This window comes from Pezoporus flaviventris, unplaced genomic scaffold (genome assembly GCF_033815535.1).
Source record: "Pezoporus flaviventris isolate CSIRO_AGI_PZ_B2104156 unplaced genomic scaffold, CSIRO_AGI_Pfla_v1 ptg000072l, whole genome shotgun sequence".
Classification (NCBI taxonomy): Eukaryota; Metazoa; Chordata; class Aves; order Psittaciformes; family Psittacidae; genus Pezoporus; species Pezoporus flaviventris.
Genome location: NW_026892620.1, coordinates 3651492 through 3669433, shown reverse-complemented (window position 1 = coordinate 3669433; position 17942 = coordinate 3651492). Strand labels below are relative to the sequence as shown.

General features: G+C 39.8%; 1 protein-coding gene across 6 annotated transcripts in view; it reads left to right on the top strand.

Annotated features, from left to right (window-relative positions):
- The window catches only part of ARHGEF7 (Rho guanine nucleotide exchange factor 7), a 125665-nt gene extending 114379 nt beyond the window's left edge, over window positions 1-11286 (top strand). For 5 of the 6 annotated variants that reach the window (XM_061472747.1, XM_061472749.1, XM_061472752.1 and 2 more), the window contains 3 exons: window positions 4863-4962; window positions 5582-5636; window positions 8143-11286. In XM_061472747.1, coding sequence (XP_061328731.1) covers window positions 4863-4962; window positions 5582-5636; window positions 8143-8265 — 278 coding nt within the window. In that variant the 3' untranslated portion in view covers window positions 8266-11286. Of the gene's footprint in view, window positions 1-4862; window positions 4963-5581; window positions 5637-8142 lie in introns of those variants that run through there. The other variant, XR_009746822.1, reaches the window with a different exon arrangement.
- The last annotated feature ends 6656 nt before the right edge of the window (window positions 11287-17942 follow it).

Sequence of the window (17942 nt, the reverse complement as noted above, 5' to 3'; positions counted from 1 at the left end):
CATCTTTAATATAATTAATGCAATGAAATGCAAAGGTTTAAATTATAAGTAATTGGGGTTTTTTTTGGCTTTTTTTGTCTAACACTTGCTTCTCCAGGAAATTTACATGTCCGTACATACAGTGGCTAATGGTAGATCTGTGCACTTGTGTATGCATATATTTTGTTTTTCAGTGGCAAGTCAGATTTCTGTCTTTGAAGCTCAAGCAGATAATTTCAAAGAGCTTCTTAGTTTATGAAGAGAGCCTAGTAAAGTGAAAACCAGAATTGTGCATTTACAAGTACTGTTTCTAATTTTTGACCTTTATTGTGCCTTGTTCCCCTCCTAACCTCTCCTAATCACAAGTAAGGAATGAAAAAGTGAAGAAGACAGCAGTACTTAAAAGCTTTGCAACAGAATCACTGGCGATGGCCTCAGATTATGCCATGCATTTCTTTAAGTTAACCAGCATCACCATACATCTAACTTCCATAGCTTGAATTAGGACCCTCACAGTTGCTGGAAGAATGTACACTCTTTGTGAAAGTACCTCAGTTGAGCCTTTTCAGTATGGCCAGCTGGAGGAAAGAACCCTGTTCTTGATTGACTGGGGACTGGCTTTTCACCGAGACCCTGAGGTTAGCTGCTTTAAGAAGGTGATATGAATAGCCACCTACATTTTACTCTTGGCTTAAATAGTTCCTGGACAGATAAGGTCTTTGAACATAGGCAGAGACTTAATATCTGGTTAAAGCAAAAAGGTATCTGAATGTCATCCCCCTTTTCATCCTGCTTCCCTCCTGTCTGGTGTGTTAAGGTTTGTGCAAAACTTCTGAACTCTCTTTACATGTGTCTGCTTAATGCTTCAGAGCAAAGGACCAGATTGATTACCAGTACAGCTCCTTCTGAAGCCTGGCTTCTGTCTGGAACAGCACAGCACCAGATCAGCCATTTTTCTTAAGATGTCACATTCCCTTTGGAGGAGAGTGATTAAAAAGCTGGGGTTGTGCAGTTAGGCTTCAGAGGTCACTGAGAACCTCTGTGGCATTCAATCTGTTCTCTAGTTTCTTCCCACTGTGGTGTTAAGGCTCCAGGGCTAGGAGTTTATGTTCTACTGATTCCAGACGCATAGAAAGTGAACTTTTGTCATGAAGTCTTTTGGGCACCTAAATATCCAAACAGGTTTCAGATTTGTTTTTTTCTAGAAATGCTCAGAATTGCTTGCTGGCCTGGCTGATGGATTAGTCTGGAAAGATCTGGACACTGGAAACTAAAAGCAGGGGGCTGTTACTCACAGGCCTGTTCTTGTATCTCAGGTGTTGAATCACGTTATGCAGTGGGTGTTGCTAATGTCTCTAGCCCTGGTCTGAATGCCAGATGGGCTGTGCTATTATTTGCTTTACTCTGGAGGCTAAATTTGCTAAACCAATAATTTAAGGTGTGGTATTGGCAAAAAGCATTGTAGTTCTTTATTCTCCATTCTAGGATTGGGAGGTAGTAATATTGAATAAAGATATCTTGATGGAATCTAATTGATGGAAACTTGCTTGAATCTTGATCATAGTGGTCAGTTGTTTTGCCTTAAATACACACCAGACTTCTAAACAGTGGGACCATTTTTCCTATACCATGGATTTAGGAGTTCCCCATTGAAAAGTTATGGCCGCTTACTCAGCCTTGACTTTTTTGTCTGCTAATCTTGAAGTAATTGTCTGGGTTTGCCAAACAACCTCTTTTCTTCTCTCATCCACCTTAATTCTCCCAATACCCTACAAGAAAAGGAAAAAGAAGCAAAATTAAACCCTGTTTTGTACAGCTTTTGGAGGTCTTTTTTTTTAACTAGTACTTTTGGTTGTATTTTCTCAGTGTGATTGAGGGCCACGGTTACTGGAGGTCAGTTGAAATGTTGTCTGGCCTGTTTGATTTGGAATGAGAGAATGGTGTCTTGGAATAAAATTCAGCATGAAACTTGGATGCTTAGGAATGAGGAATGGCAGATAGAGCAAACTGAAGTAACTTTTGATTCTTTGTCCTACTTCATAAAAATGTGGGATACATCTCAAAGAGGTGCCTAGGATTATCTAAGTTGCAGGAACTTTCTTTCCATCTTGTTAGTACAACTCTGTGTGAAATACCCACTGTGCTAGAACACAACACTCTCCATGTCCTAAAGCTGTACCCTGTAAACTTTTCAGGAGAGAAATGGTCACATAGAGAATAGACGTAAAGAACCAGGTATAAGAACCAGGTGGAGACACAAAATATGGTTTAGGGAATAATGCCGAGTGCCAGTAATGAGGTGACTCTCAGATTCCTTGTAGAGAGATAATTGTCAGAAAATGTGTCTTTAAAAAAAAGGGGGGGAAAACTTCTGGTGTAATTAGTGCAGAAAAGCAGGGCAGTGAAGTAGCTTCCTACCCACCTGATGACAGGGTCCTTTGTTGGAGATTAGATGGGCTGTGGGTTTGTGCCTTTGATACTTAGCAAGTGCTGTGGGGTTTCAGGGAAAAAAATCCACAACAAACAAAAACCCCCACCAAAACTCATAAAAAGCAAACCAAGATAAAAGAGAAAGGAGGTGAGAAGAGGTGAATAAGGACAAGGTGTAAGAGCAGTAAGGGTTCTGAGAAAAAAGTTGTATGACCGAGGGTATTGGAACAATGAAGGTGAGAGTGAAACTTGTGGCATCTTGAATTCCACAGTAGCACAGGAAGGTCAGTGTTCGCAGCAGCAGTTTTGCATTGTGTGTGTACATGTGCTGTGTGGTCTCCTTGTATGTATAATGTTGGTGAAAACTGTTACTAATGAAACGGCATTTTATGTCTCAGTAGTACTAAGTGTTGGCTTAGTGCTATGCTGTACATATGTGAAGATGTGCTGGTGTAGACATCTGGTTTACATGCATGTGTGTATATAACTCTACAGCTGAGACTTTTTCTAAAGCTGTCTACTCCATGCTATTTTTGCTTCCCAAGGACCTATGTTACTCTGACCACGCAAAGACGTTTGAATGCAGCTCTACCCAGTGTTAAATATAACATGCAGCTCGATTTGGTTGAAGGGAGTCATGAGTGAGAAACACATGGCAGTTCTTTCACTTTGGTCAGTGTCTCCCTTAGCATGTGCTGGGCTGAGTTCCTCCACATTGCTATAAAGACCCAAAATGGTAGCAGCTGCTACCAGCTAATTCCTGAAATAACATTTAGCTGGGTGTTGTGTGTTACCTCCCAGGCTAATAAAGCAGAACAGTGACCAGTTAACTGAAATAAACACAAGACAACTTTTTACGATTAGAGATTGACAAGTGCAAACAGGGAAATGTCCTTGAGCTCCATACAGAGTTTGGGTGTGCTTGTTTTATAGTTTGTTCTTAGAAAATAAGTGGGAGTGGAAGGGTAATCACCTTTAAAATATTTCTTCATTCTATAAGATGAACAGCTTTCAAGGACAAGATTCTGTTCTCAAATCTGCAGTTGCTATTATTCCATAAAATTTTGACCATCTCAGACTGATACGTTAGATCTTTACTGCCAGCTTAAGGAAACAGTTTCCTTCATTAAAGTATGTTTGTCATTGTTTGCTGAAATAGTTGAAATAGCTTAACACACATTACTAAACTACAGTCCCTACAAGCCCATTGTTCAGAACTCCAGACTGCAGCTGTTAGGGAAGTTAGTATTTTTCAATGAGCTTGATTTCTTTCATTTTTTGTGTGTGTTTAGGTTATGGTTTTTATCATGAAGCATAAAAACCCAAGCAAACAAAGCACTTATCACAAAGCAGCTGTTCCACAGGAGCTAAATAATTTCTCCTGACAGGCGTGTATGCTGTAGTACCTAGTTACCAGTTCAGACTGTACTAGACTTTAGACTTTCCTGGTTAATGAAGATTCATCACAATGAACTGGTAGGCAAGTGTACCTTGCTTGTTAAAACTGATATCTTTGTTAAAATATGCAAGAATTTTAATGCCTTACCTGCTGTGTTTCGATTCTGAACAAATACTTAGCAGTTTACTTACAGATATTCCTTAAAAAAAAGCTTATGATTTGTTGCAGCCTAATTAAATAACATTTCTAGAATACATACTTCATGTGTGTATGAATCTCTGCACATCTCTGAGCTGTAGATTTTTCTATTCAGAGCTACTTTCTTAGAATCTGTATGTTTTATCTTGATCTTATAAATTGTAATTAGTGTGGAAAATATTTTGAAGAGGTTGGAATGTTTTGAGGTTTTGTCAAACCATTAATTGCTTGTAAAAGCATTAAATACAAAGTATGTATTGCACTGGGTAGGAATTTATAATAGGACTAAAAGGCTATCTGTAAGTTTATGTGTATGTATATGTGTGTGCACACAAAGTGTGGTGTTCACAGTGTTTCAGGGAAAGGGTTTTAACTTTTTGCTCCTTCCATCACTATCATTTGATACCACAGTTCTGCTCCTTACTGATAGAGTAACTGGTTGAGAGTGGAATTACTTCTTGGATTTGTATCAGCGTGAGATCAGAATCTGTCCTTGAGGCTTGAATTGCTGTTACTTAAACACATCTAGCTCTTTGAGTCAGCTGTGGTGAATATTTCTACTGATAGTTGAATGGTGCACTGTTTGTTGAACAGTGTAGCATCCCCATCAATGACAGATGATGATAATGGCAGCAGCAGAATAAGAATGTCAGACAATTTGTTGTTGTTGTTGCAAGGCTGTGGTTTCAAATGTAGAAAAACGTATTGGTAACTTGTGTGTGTGGAGGGAAGGGGAAAATGGAAAGTGATACACCTTGGTCATGGAGATGTATCATGCAATGTATGAAATAATCATCTTTAAAATGCCCCAGCAGTATTTGTGAGTTGCTCATTATGTAATTTATTTTTACAACAGGTTCCCGTAAAGAATCAGCTCCTCAAGTCCTGCTTCCAGAAGAAGAAAAAATTATTGTAGAAGAAACTAAAAGTAATGGTCAGACTGTTATAGAAGAGAAGTAAGAGAACATTTAATGAATGGTGGATTAAACTAGTAAACTTTGCACTTTTCTTCCTCCTCCCATCTCCCATTATAATAGTGTGTGTATGGTATATTTGTTGTAGGGAACAGAGCATTTTGGAGTGTGCTGCCAGTCTTTTTAAATGCAGTTGGCCGTCATTTAAGTTCTTGTAGTCTGGTTTCTTTTTATATACTATGCAGCTTATTCCTTTTGTGCCAAGAAGTGATACATTTCACTTGTAAATAATTTTTCCAAATGCTGTTGGATTTCAATATTAAAATGGTGTCACCTAGTTAGTGTATGACATCATTCTAATTTTTTGGGGTAAGTTTTCTGTTGAAAATGAAATACAGTTCCTTTACAGAAAGCTGTAATTCAGAAACAAGTATAGGTCCATATGTGCTTGAGAGGTATATCTTGTCACAGGCTGGTAACAGGCCCTTGTCTTCCTGAATATAAATCAAGATGAGAGACCTTTTTTAACACAAGTTTTAAATCAGTTGTTAGCTGTGGGGTTTCTAATGCATTTCATTTTAGTAGTTTTGTCTAATAATAGATTTAAATGTATATTTCTGAAAATTGTTATAACAGATCATCCTTTTTTTTTTCATTTTAGAAGCCTTGTTGACACAGTATATGCATTAAAGGATGAAGTACAGGAGTTAAGACAGGTTGGTAACTTGCTACAATTATAGCAACAGGGAAAATGGAAAGCTGTAAGGCTTATAAAAATAAATGGCTTTTAAGTTGATTGACAAGAATGAACTTAAATTTTGGACTAGATTCACATTTAAAACATACCAATTTGACAAAAAGCACCCTTTATTGTAGCTGTTACCAGTTCTTGGAGCAGCAACCTTTGAGAATAGCATTAAGTGTCCTCTCTCTGAGGTGACTTACTAAGCTCAGTTTCATCTATGCTTGGGTGTTACAGCTTGTGAAATGTTGAAAGTGTTAAGCAAATTCAGATCTGCTGTATCACCAGCAAAATAAGCTCATAGAGAAATAGCATTTGCTCTAGAATGTATCATTTCAGTAATATAAATGTCTAGATCTCTTTAGGTCTTTCAGTAACCTGAACACTTCTTAAAAATCAGTTCTTAAAACCTCTAATTTCCAGAGATGAGGGTCCTTTTCAGTGTCTTATCATATGGCCTTTTTTAAATGAAAGCTTCAGGTTAGCTTAGGGTGATGCTTTGTCACATGGGGAAATTATGGAGGATCTCACCCAAGTTGCTGGTATGGAAGTTGTAGCTGATGTTTTAAGCTTGTTCTAAGTATCCAAATTAGGTGTTCAAAATTTTTTTTCTTGTCAGGGCACACAAACTGATCAAACCATGTTAATGCTGCTTATAACGTATAGGCTAAAAGGCACTGAATTATCCTCACTTTCCAATGTGTGAATTTGCTAACTGACGTTAACCGTTCTGACTTAGGAAGATGGATAAGGTCTCCTGTGTTAATGTAAAATAGATTTGTATTCAGATTACTCTAGGTTTTTGGCTATAAACATGAATCCGATTTCTTTGCCCATCTGTAAGCATGCCCACTGTTTCTAAGGGCATTGTGCATGTTCCTTGAAATAGGACAGTTGATGTCTTGAATACCTAAATTCTGCTGTTTTCAACATGTAAAGCATGTATATCCTGGGTTTAATGCACATTTGAATCTTTTAAAAAATACAATTCATGCAGTACAAGCAACAATAATAACCCACTGATATTCTTGTGGCCTAGTTGCGTTTGCACAGAAGATAAATATGCTGCCTCTGAGGCCCCACCAATCTCTGTGTGACCGTAAACAAAAAGTCACCTTGTCCTGACCCTCAAGCAGCAGCTCTCTTTTTCTGGTGTCTTTCCAAATAGATGGTGTCTTCAGAATCTCGCATCTTTCAAAGCCAAAACCTATTAAAGCCTGAGTTAATTTATCAGGAATATCAGCTTCGAGGCAGTTATTAGTCTGTTGCTGTTATTTTGCTAATTGGAGAAGTGGCAGAGAAAAATCTGCGATCTGGGAAGGTCCCAAGTGACCAAGGGCTTTATGGATAAAGGTTCTCTGGGAGTACATAGTGCACTGGTTGTGTGCAGGCAAAGTGGGATCCCTCCCGTTGCAGCTTCTGTAGGTTATTAATACCTGTTGCTCCACAGGCACCACACTTGAATAATGCAGTGCTGAATTGGTGCTGAATAAATACATAAATGAAAAGAAATTAAGCCTGTACCTATGAGAAAAAAAGTTTGAGTTTTTCAACAGACTTGAGGAGGGAATGGAGTTAATGAAGTGGCTGCTGTTGATCTAGAAATGTCTGTAAATGACAGCTGATAGGAGCTCAGTGGGACCCCTGGATTGCAGACGTGTGCTTGTTAAAAACCCATCTTGTTTTCTTGGGGCCTTAATATAGTGGTGTCTTGTCATCTGGTTGTTTCCTTACTGTTGCCAGCATCACCTTGGCCTGTGCAGGATTAAACAATGTAAGCATTACTGTGGTTTGGTCAGTGACATCCTTATGGTTCTGTTGTTCAGGGTATTTCAGTATTACCCGGTGGCATTAAATACTGAGAACTGACTCGTTAATATACATGTAGAGTGGTGGTGGTTGCTGAAACTCTGGCTCCTCTTAGACTGCTGGTAGTCATCTCCCTAGTTTAAAATTGAGTCACAAAATACTTCCCAGAGAACATAATGGTTTTCAAGATACTTCTTCAACTGTTCACTTTCCTAATGAAGCAAGTTAAATTGCATTAAGTTTTAAGAAGCTTTTTCTGGGATTGTGAAACTAGTTATAATCACAGGCGGCTCTCAGAGGGGATATCTATTCTACTAATAGCTTCATTTCCCTTGTCCATTACAATAAATATATTCTACTCTTCATTGGTCACATCTGAGGAAAAGAATTCAAGATTATTGGCCATCTGTTACTGGCACCTGCATTATAATGGACCCCGAAGTATAAACAGAAATAGCTCAGTTTCCATTTGATGGTTTTATTTGTGTTGTGTGAAGTAACTCTGTGTAACTTGTGAAATTTTAACCGAAGGCTTTGCTTTTGAACAGCTAATAGCAGTCTTACTGAGAAGAACCTTCAGAATTTGTAATTGACAGTGTCTGTGTGGTCAGAAAACAGCTGTAAAGAACCAGCCAAAACCAAACCAGTAATATTTCTGTTCTATTAAACAGGATAACAAGAAGATGAAGAAATCATTAGAAGAAGAACAAAGAGCTCGCAAGGACTTGGAGAAGCTTGTTAGAAAAGTTCTAAAGAACATGAATGATCCATCTTGGGATGAAACCAACTTATAACTATTTTTTTCCTTTTTCCCTCTCCCCCCTCCCCCCCTTTCCCTTTCTGTTGAAAGACCAGTTGTAAAGCTGAGCTGGGAAGCCTTCTGACTTAGTCAGTGTTGCATCAAGAGCACTACAAAACAGGATTTAACTGGATCTAGTGATTTCTTGCTCTGAACATACAGAAACAGTCAAGCCATTTACTGAAGCAATCTGTACTTTTAAGTGTGGAGACTGGATCCTGAACTCTACTAAACTTAATTTGTTTGCATCTAAATTACCTCATTTTGCAGAAAGTGCAGCACCTGACTAAAAGTCCATGTTTTTCAGTGGCTTTTTAATTAAATATATATTTTTCTTGTAAATATCTGTAATTTTGAATGCATTTGTGATTGATGTATCAAGGCTGATGTGTTGGGGTTGTGTTTTTTGTTTTTTTTTTTCTCTTGTTACTATAATGGTCACAAGTGTTAGAAGTGACGGCAGTACTGTCTTACCTAAGAAAGGTCAGAGTTCTTTGTGGGTAATTATGGATTTGTTCCAAATTACCCACTGATCACACATGCAAATTTAAAGCCCTGTTTTTCCTGTTGACCACTGTATTTAAATCCTTCACTGTTATTTATGTCTGTGCATACATTTTTAAAGGGTTTACAGTTCTTTAAGAACAGTATTAAAATACAGAAAATTGTTTATTGACAGTAGAAACAATTTTTAACACAACTAATGGCCATAATCTGTGTTCACGTACGCTTGTTTGGACTAATCTGTTGTGCTTTGGCCACCGAAGACTGATGTACTTGCCTGCTTTTTATGACTGTGATTTTTAGGTGTTTATGTACTACATTTTCTATTGTTGTGCTTAAACATACAGCTGGCTGATAATTTAATAGATCATACAGTTTGTTAAAGCAAGAAAAAATCAATCTAATCCAGAATTTTGTGAATAAATTGTTGTTATTTATATTTAATGGTCACAACAATTAAATTGTAGCTAACCTTTGTGCACAAGACACATGGGCTAGGCCAAACTTCATTCAAAGCTTTGGTTTTATACCACTATGTAAGACTCTCTGGAATTCCCAGACTGTGGAAGGAGTCATTTTTTTCCCACCTTGTTTCCTCGGTATGTTGCTGGTTTCTGTCTTACCAGGATTTAAATGGAAACAAATCTGGAAATAAGATTTTTTTTTTAATCATACTGTAATTCATAATTTGCACTGCTGACAGATTTGAAAAATACATAAATGAAGATTTATTCCCTAGTCTGATAGGTGCAATTACTGCAATCCTTTCTCGTATTTAAAATAGGAGATGCTACTGCACTGCTTCCATTAGAGCACTTAAAGTGCTAATCCCGTTAAAGCTCATTGTATGTGTTTCATTGATTTCAGCAAATTTTGGATTAAACTCCAGATGGTGCAATTTTCTAAGGGGTTTTTGTTCAGTTGACAGTCGGAAGTGCAGGTATGGCAAGACCCGAGTCACACTTTCTGTCATCCTGAGTTTCTAGTGCCCTTTACCTCCTGTGAAGTTTAATGCTCTGACTTGAGCACATGTTTGTGGGAACTTTAATGAGTTGGAGCCAGGATGTTTAGGGTGGTAAGAATTGTCATGCACATTGTGAGTCTCATGAAAAACCTATTTTTAAAAGCTATCCACTTTTCTCAGCCAAGAACAGCTTTTTTTTAAGTAGGAAAGAATGTCAGTGATTACATACTCGAGAAGCAATTCTGTGGAATGGATACTAAATTATCTGAATAGACAATTAGTTTCTGATTTTAAAAGCTGAATATATTCCTAGGTATTTTGTGTTCCCACAATTTAAAAATGTCCCCCTCTAATCCTGAAGGAGGAGACTAGATAAGAAAACTAAAATTTCTGCAGTATCAGTTACATATGTTCGCAGAACTTTAAAGTTATGAAAATTCTTGGTACCAAAATCTTTTTTCTGTTGTTTGCAGTTGCGTGAAAATGTGGACTGACATTCATATTTATCTTCCTATTTAGAAGATACTCTTACTAAAAGCTATGTTATACTAAACCTTGCAAATTCATGCCATCTTGTCTAAATTCAGATTTGGGAATGCCCATATAATTCTAGTTTTCTAACATTTTTATTTTCTGACATTCAGGATGTTTTTCAGGGCAAATTCTGATTTTTGGTTGCGCACATGCATTGCAGAGGAAGAAGTGAAAAAGGAAGACATTAATTTAGCAGTATTTAGCAAATTTAAACTCAGGAACAGCTTCCATTGTAACAGTTTCTTTGACATTATACTATGAAGAGTGGCATTGCTATGTAAATCTGCTGACTCTTAGTACCTGTGATTATGATTTCTGACAGTACCCCTATACTGACATCTAATGAACATGCCTTAAATACTGGGATTAAGCAGTTGTTGAATACAGCCAGGATTTTAGGGACTGATTTTATTCAAGGTGGATTGGGATGACTGATTTTTACCAAAAAGAAAAGGAAAAAGGAAAACCACCTAATCCTTGTAGGCAGCTTTTGCCTCTAGTGCGGAGAACGAGCTTCAGGCTTTTGGGAACCAAGGAGTATCTGGACTTTTTTCTTGGACAATTTGTTATACTGTATATATTGTAAATTTCATCATGGACCTTCTGAATTGTTGCAAACTTTATATAAGCATGGATAAATGGGGCACTGTTTATTTAACCTATTAAAGGGTTATTTCTTTGCTCTCATCATTTAGGGATGAGGAGATGAAGCCATTTCTTATCCTATAGATGTGAAGCACTTTCAGTTCTGAACTGTCTAAAATGTAGCATAACATTTCTCTTTACTTACTGATGTATGTGTCGTGTTTCTCTCACCATGTCATGACATCTTAAAGACTGAATGGCTGCCTTTGTACATACCTTAATGCCAGTCATTTAGGGAATTTTAGAGTGTCTGTTTATGGTATTTGTGGAGAGCTCAAGGTTAGGTTAGATGTCACAGTAATATCCTGGTATCAATTACTAAAGTGTTTATGCTACACTGTTGTAATTAAACCATGATTTTTTTCCCCTCTCCTATGAAGTGTTACATTTCATCTAATATGTGGGCTTTGAGGTTAAGAAGGAAAATTGCCTTTTTTTTTTTTTGTCCTTTCATACAGGTAGTCTCTGTATTTAATAGCTGTTACACCATCCTGAAAGGGCTTTTCATTATCTTTTGTATAGCCAAATGATGCCAGAAAACAAAACAAAGTAAGGGTTGGTTCATGAGGTGAGAAGGAGGATCTTGACTATCTTGCACTGAGGAATTACCACTTTTGTCGGGAACCTGACCTGATAGGGTAATGCAAGAGATGGAGGAGATCAAAGTCAGAAGATAATGAAAGGGAAGGAAGCCAGAAACATGAGAAAATCAAATTGCTGCATAAATCAAGTGAAATACTTGTCTATGTGCATGTTCAATCTGAATAGGCCTAAAGTTTGTGATAACTGTGTGTCATAGGTGCTATGACTGCTGCCCAGGGGAGCCAATCCCAGTAACCGACCGTCTCCTTGGTGAAGAACCTTTTCCTAATGTCCTGTCTGATGTTATATGTAGGCCTGGTGAGATTGCCCAGACTATTTATTTTTTTCCTTAGCCAGTGTATGGCTCAGGCTTTATTAGACTGTTGTCTGTCAAGCAGCCTATGTTTGCTGTAGACATAAAGGAGCAATACAGAAGTAGCATGTTTTTACAGTATTTTTCCATCAGGGGACTGTGTTAGCTTCTGCTTTGTCAGAAACTACTCACAGTTTCCCTGAATTTGTTAATATTTGTACTTTTGTAGGCTTTTATAACCAACTGGAGTTGGCTTTTTGTATGTTTTGGAGCTGCTTTTCAAGCTCCAGGACATACAGTCTATTAACTTTTTGTCCTGTTGAACAAAGGTAGACAGTCATATTTGAAGGTGTTCACACAGCATTTGACTTAGCCACAGGTATGGGATTTGTATGGGTTTTGGCTTTTTTTTACTACTTCCCTGTGTCTTGGGTGACCTGGCAGCACCTATACATTCATCATCACAACGGCTCTTTCAGCACAGTGCAGTGTGGAGGTAATGCAGGATCAGGTTTATTGTGAGGTGAAACTAAGCAAGGACTTGGCTTTAGTGATCTCTAGCTCGTTTAATCTCAGGCCTTAGTCTAAGGCAGACAATTGAAGAGGAACATAAACATCACTGCTGCAGGACCAGTATTGCCAGTTCCCACAAGAAGTCTTCATTCTGAGATTGAGTTGAGAAAACACTAGGATGGTGCAATGCATGTTCCATCCACTGCACTCTTTTAATACTGTCGGCTTTAACAAGCATGATTTCTGCTGGAAACTTAAGATACAGGGCTGTTTTACCTGTGCTGGGAAGGGAAGAGAGCAAGGTGCTCTTTCCTCATGGCAGAGGAGGAATGTGGTGACAACCTTGCACTTGAAGCAAAGCATTTAAAACTGCAGGTTCAGGAAAGCGACCCTGCTTTTTTATTCCATAATAACAGGAAGGTAAAGATGGTCTGTGAGACAGCCAGCAGATAGATGGAACCACATCTGAACGCTGAGGCAGAAAGCATTCTGAAGATCTGGTAGCTAGGGCAAGGTCACTTTCCTTCACCTGTACTGACCAACACCCCCAGGTGGGGCAGCTTTCTGGCCACTCTTCCCCAAGCCTGTAGTTGTTGCCATGCGGTTGTTGTGACCCAAGTGCAGGACCATTGTCCTCAGCATTGGTTCCACTTGCAGAGCCTCATAGCTGTCCTACAAGGGCACTACGAAGGCGAGGCAGGCATAAAGGAGGTGCATCCGCTGTGCATCACCCCACTGCTGCAGTGAATCCTGACACATGGTTTGCAGGATATGATGGGCTCTTGTGCATGTTTTATATTAGTGTAAAGGGTACCCAATTCCTATCCTATAGTGTTGGTGACGGACCACTACCTGGAGAAGCAGATAGTTTATTTGAGGGAAGAAAACAAAATGCATTATCTGAACATGGAGTTCTTAGACATGGGCTGCCATGTCTCACTCTAACTCTGCAGTTTTGCTTCTGAGAGATGGCAATTCACAGACAGGTGGGACACGAAGAACACGTCCCATCTTGCACCTCACCTGCTGAATCAAAGGGTTGGAGGTGAGCTTTATCTACTGATGTTGCAAGGGAAGAACGTTATTCAGTTTTGGGTGGCTGGATGTGCACACACAGACAACACATCTCAAGTTGTTGAGAGTAACCCTTCCTACTCATAGAAGGAAAAGAAGAAAAAGGTGACTACAATGACCAGATTTGCTTGTTATTATTCTGGGAAAGTAATAAAAAATGGGAGTGAAGGATCTGTGTTATTTAACAGACTTGGTTTCTGGTAGAATGGAGAATATCACTTCTGAGGGCTTGCTGCCCCCCACGGCATGGGAATTGATGATCTTAAGGTCCCTTTCAACCCTAACTATTCTGTGATTCTATGAAATATTCTCAGGTCTAGTTTTGGGGCTGTAAAACACATTAATAAATTATCAAATGAATACAGCATACTTGAGTATCTGCTGTGGATAGCTGCACAACTCAACACTGCATAATTTGCCTGCCGCAGGTTGTAAAAAGGGAAAGCTGTTCTGAAAGGACAGAGGAAGCACACAATTCATAGGGAAAATTCAGTCTAGTCCCTTGAAATGGTTTATCCTGGTGTATGCCTCTTATTTGGAAGACAGTGAAGACTCCTAGTATGAAAATTTGTATTCCAGGTATTGTTCCCTTTCAGTCTGTGGTTTATTGGAATCCATTTAGAAGTGCCTTTAAAACAATGCAGATTAACTGGGTTTTATTAGGAAGCAAACTAAAATAACATTTCAATGCAAGAAATAAAATAACACTTCAGTGCAATTCAGTGCATTTCCCACTAGCAGGGAGACCTTTGATTAAAAGAAAAACAACTCTGTTTATTCTGAATGGCTCCCTGCTCATTAAGAGGGTCAGATGTTATGAGAGCATCCACCATGGAATATTTAAGATGAAAAGTTTTGCCTTCTGCAAAGCTGTGGATAAAGAACTCGGATCTGTGTAAGGTGAGAAGTACTCATGTATGGCAGGAAGAAATGTAATTCCTACCTAAATCATTATACCTGTCTTGAAGGCTGGATTCATCTGCACAGCCCTCTGTGGTGTGTGCCGGGAGGATTCTTCTTGGTGGAGACTCCTTAGAGGCCAGTTTGACCACCCTGTAGCAACAGTCATCCTTCATCCTGCACTCCAGACCAAAAGGATGCCACCAGATGGTTTGCACACAGATAAATTAGGCAGTCTGTGGGGGGACATGACAAATGAAACAGGGAGCTACAACATGGGGCTGAGCTCTGAGGTGAGAAAACCACAGTGAAAATGCCCTTTCTTGTTATCCCGATAGGGGAAGTACTGATGTGAGCTTTTGGCAAGGCAGCACATCCTGTGTGCTGTGCATACTGCGAAGAACTGGAGTGTGAAAACAAGTGGGAAGTGACAGACGTGGAGTAGTTTGGCATTGCTCAAAACCTAAACTATTGGGAGGACTGACGGGATTTATTTCAGGGAAAGGGAGTGAAAAGGGCTGAAAACACTGCAACCTAGACGTATGGTACCAAGGGGGAAATGGGGGGGGGGGGCTGTGGTTTTTGTCCATAGGGCAAACTTCACTTTGCTGTTTTATGTAACTATATTATCTCCTATGTCCATCTGATGGTGTCCATAAACCAACAAGGGACACTGTGTAACCTCCTTGAGCATTGGCCCACACCATGGGGAAAGGAGGACAGGAGACAGGTCCTGGGCAGTTAGAAAAGCCATTATCCCTAAACTTGAAGCTTTGGTTTTCTCAGCTGTGTTAGGTTCCCCCTTTCCTTTTTGCCTTCATTTCCAGTTGAATCTGTGTCTTCCTGGAAACTCTATATCACTGCCAACAGAAAAACAGCAGATGTGCACCATGGAGAAGCATTTTCTTTTATCACGCTTCTTCCTTCCAGCCAAGAGCTTGGCCTTCCCTCTAAATTGCACAGTGTCATTGACCATGAACTCACAGTCATTCAGGCAAGATCTCAAAGCTGTCCCCAGGGAAGTTTTCCTGGTAAGGTTAGAAAGTGGTGATGTCGTTTACACTGCACATTCATGCATTTTGCAGGCAGTAACTCTGCACATCATAATGTATTAAACTACTCAGTAAGCCATTACTTGGTTCCTAAGCAAAAACGTGCTGGTGTGAGGCTGTTCTGCCCTTGTCTTGAAGCAGTCGGAAGTGCCCCGTGATCAGCCTTAATGAGGCAGAATCTGGTTTTATCTTGATTTAAGGAGAATCGTTTACAGAGATTTTTGTGTCTAACGAGCACCGGTTTATAGGACAAAACATGTCAAACATGGTTAAAGTCCACCATGAGGTTCCAAAGCTGTTCAGATCAGGAAGGAGAATGGGAAGCGGCAGAGCTGGCCAAGTGATTCTGTAGTTTGGTAGATACCTCAGAAAGTGAAGTAAAAATGGTGTGTGCAACTTGCAATGAAACCTGTAAGTCTTGAAACAGCTGAAAATAACATGATGGACCTGGGCTGCAGCAGACACTGCTATTTCATAGGATGCTTGGATGCAGGTGCCTGTATGGCAGTGGCTGCTGCCCCCAGCTGCTGTTGTGCCAATGGGCAGCCGTAAGGTTACGTGGATGTTCGCAGTTTTGCTAAAATACCCTTTATAAAGTAGTAACACTTTGCCTGTTTAGTTGCCAAGCTCAGCTTTTAGAAGAACTCCCTGACCACTTTGGAATGGTGCTGCTGGACCCCCTATTTAGTGTGAAGTAGTGCCGTGGATATTTGAAGAACAAAATATATACTAAAAGGTTGAGGAATGCTGACTAAGGGAAACCTACTGAGTTACAGACTGTCCTCTGCAACTACAGCAAAGGTGACTAGAGCAAAACTGAACTTGCTCACCCAACTCTTGTCACAGACATGCATCTTCTTGTCTCTTGGGCCCTTTGTGCCTCCTGCTCACAGCTCAGGGTCTGCTGCTGTTTTTGAACCCTTTCTCCTTTTGATTACCAGCTCTCCCCTGCACAGAACTCATCGGGTTTGTGATGGCTGATGTGGTCCCAGGCAGTCCTCTTCTTTGGCTCAATGGCTCCACAAGGGCCGTTCCTCAGGCAGCCCTGACCAGATCTGATTGTCTTGAACCTGGCTCTTTCTCACCTGCCCATGAAAGCTGCTGCTCTGAACCAAGCACTCCCACTGGCTGTTTAGATGCTGCCCTGGAGGCACAACTCTGGGGATTGCGGGGGGGGATGACTGTTTGGATGTGCTGCTACAGTTGTTTACAGGAAACTATTTCGAACTGATTTCAGTAAATGGCTATGAAACCAACATGACTGTCCATATTAAGCTGAGATGGAAATGAAAAGCTGTATGAAATGACAACAAAAGAAACCCCTTCTGGATGACAGATGTCTTCCTCAGCCCCTATTTTTGATGGATTGGTTTCTGGAAGTGCTACCAGTACAGCTGAAAACTGCAAAAAAAGGAATACTTGAGGGAATACACGAGTTGTTAGGCTGAACGTAGCAATTTACTGTAGCTGAGACTGTTGGACAGATAAGTATTTGCCTCTCCTCTGTCAAAACTAGGATAGCGAGGCTGAGGGGAATGTGTGGTACCTGGAATGCAATGACTGATATCCCTGTGAACTTTTATTTCCTGCCAGGCTTTGGAAGATGACCCAAAGTGAGTTATTTCAGAACATTTGCCTTTGAAATACTGATAGATGGTGGAAGTAGTAATTTCCTAAGCTGCAGTATAGAAAGCAAACTGCTTTGGATGAAAGTATTTACTTTGCATTTAGGTAAGATGAAGAGTAAATGATGTACTTCTATTATGTGAGGCCACAAGGGAAGACACAGCCTGTCTTTGGGCCTAGGGAAAAGCACATTTGATGCGAGATAATTCTGAAATGTAAGCAGTCAATATAGTGTTGTTTCACTGCAATGTTTGTTATACCTGTCGTAAGTAAGTCATGCCGCTATTTTGAACTGTGGTAAAGCTGTAAACAAGACTCAGAAGTGCGATGGTACAGCTCAGCTCTGTTACTTGTCAGAAAAATGTGAAGTAGGGGAAGAGCTTTGGCAAAAGCTGAGAGCTTCTGAAACCCAGTGCAATGTTTTAGATTTTGAAACATGATGAACAAATGAGATTCATGGAACACTTCACCAAACTCTAATTTATCTTTGTTCACTCTATGAGACTTTGCGTTGTAAGGAGAGCGTATCCTCTAGATGAATAATCCTATATAACGCATCTTTCAGTGTAGGCGAATTTGCAGGAAAGGACAACTCGATCCAGAGGAACTTGTCATAAATATTATATTACATCTGGAACAAGCACAATCCTAATGAAAGCTGTGTACAGCCCTGTGTACAGGCTGGGGGAGTCAGAGGTCTGCTACCCTCTCTTCTCTCATTTATGTTTATCCCACTGTTGAATGTTGTGTGTGTCCAAAGTAGACAATGAAAATAAAGAAATGCCTCGGGAGGCTTAGTGTGAGAAGGAATGGAGGGCAAGCTGTGTTAGCAGGGTTTTCCGTTCCTGATGCGAGGGAATTAGGCTCTCAGAGCATCAGAATATCAGCCAGGAGCCGCAGAGCAGCATCACTGGTGGGAAATCCGTACTGGTGCCTTCAAACTAAACTCTCAAAGCACCTGAACT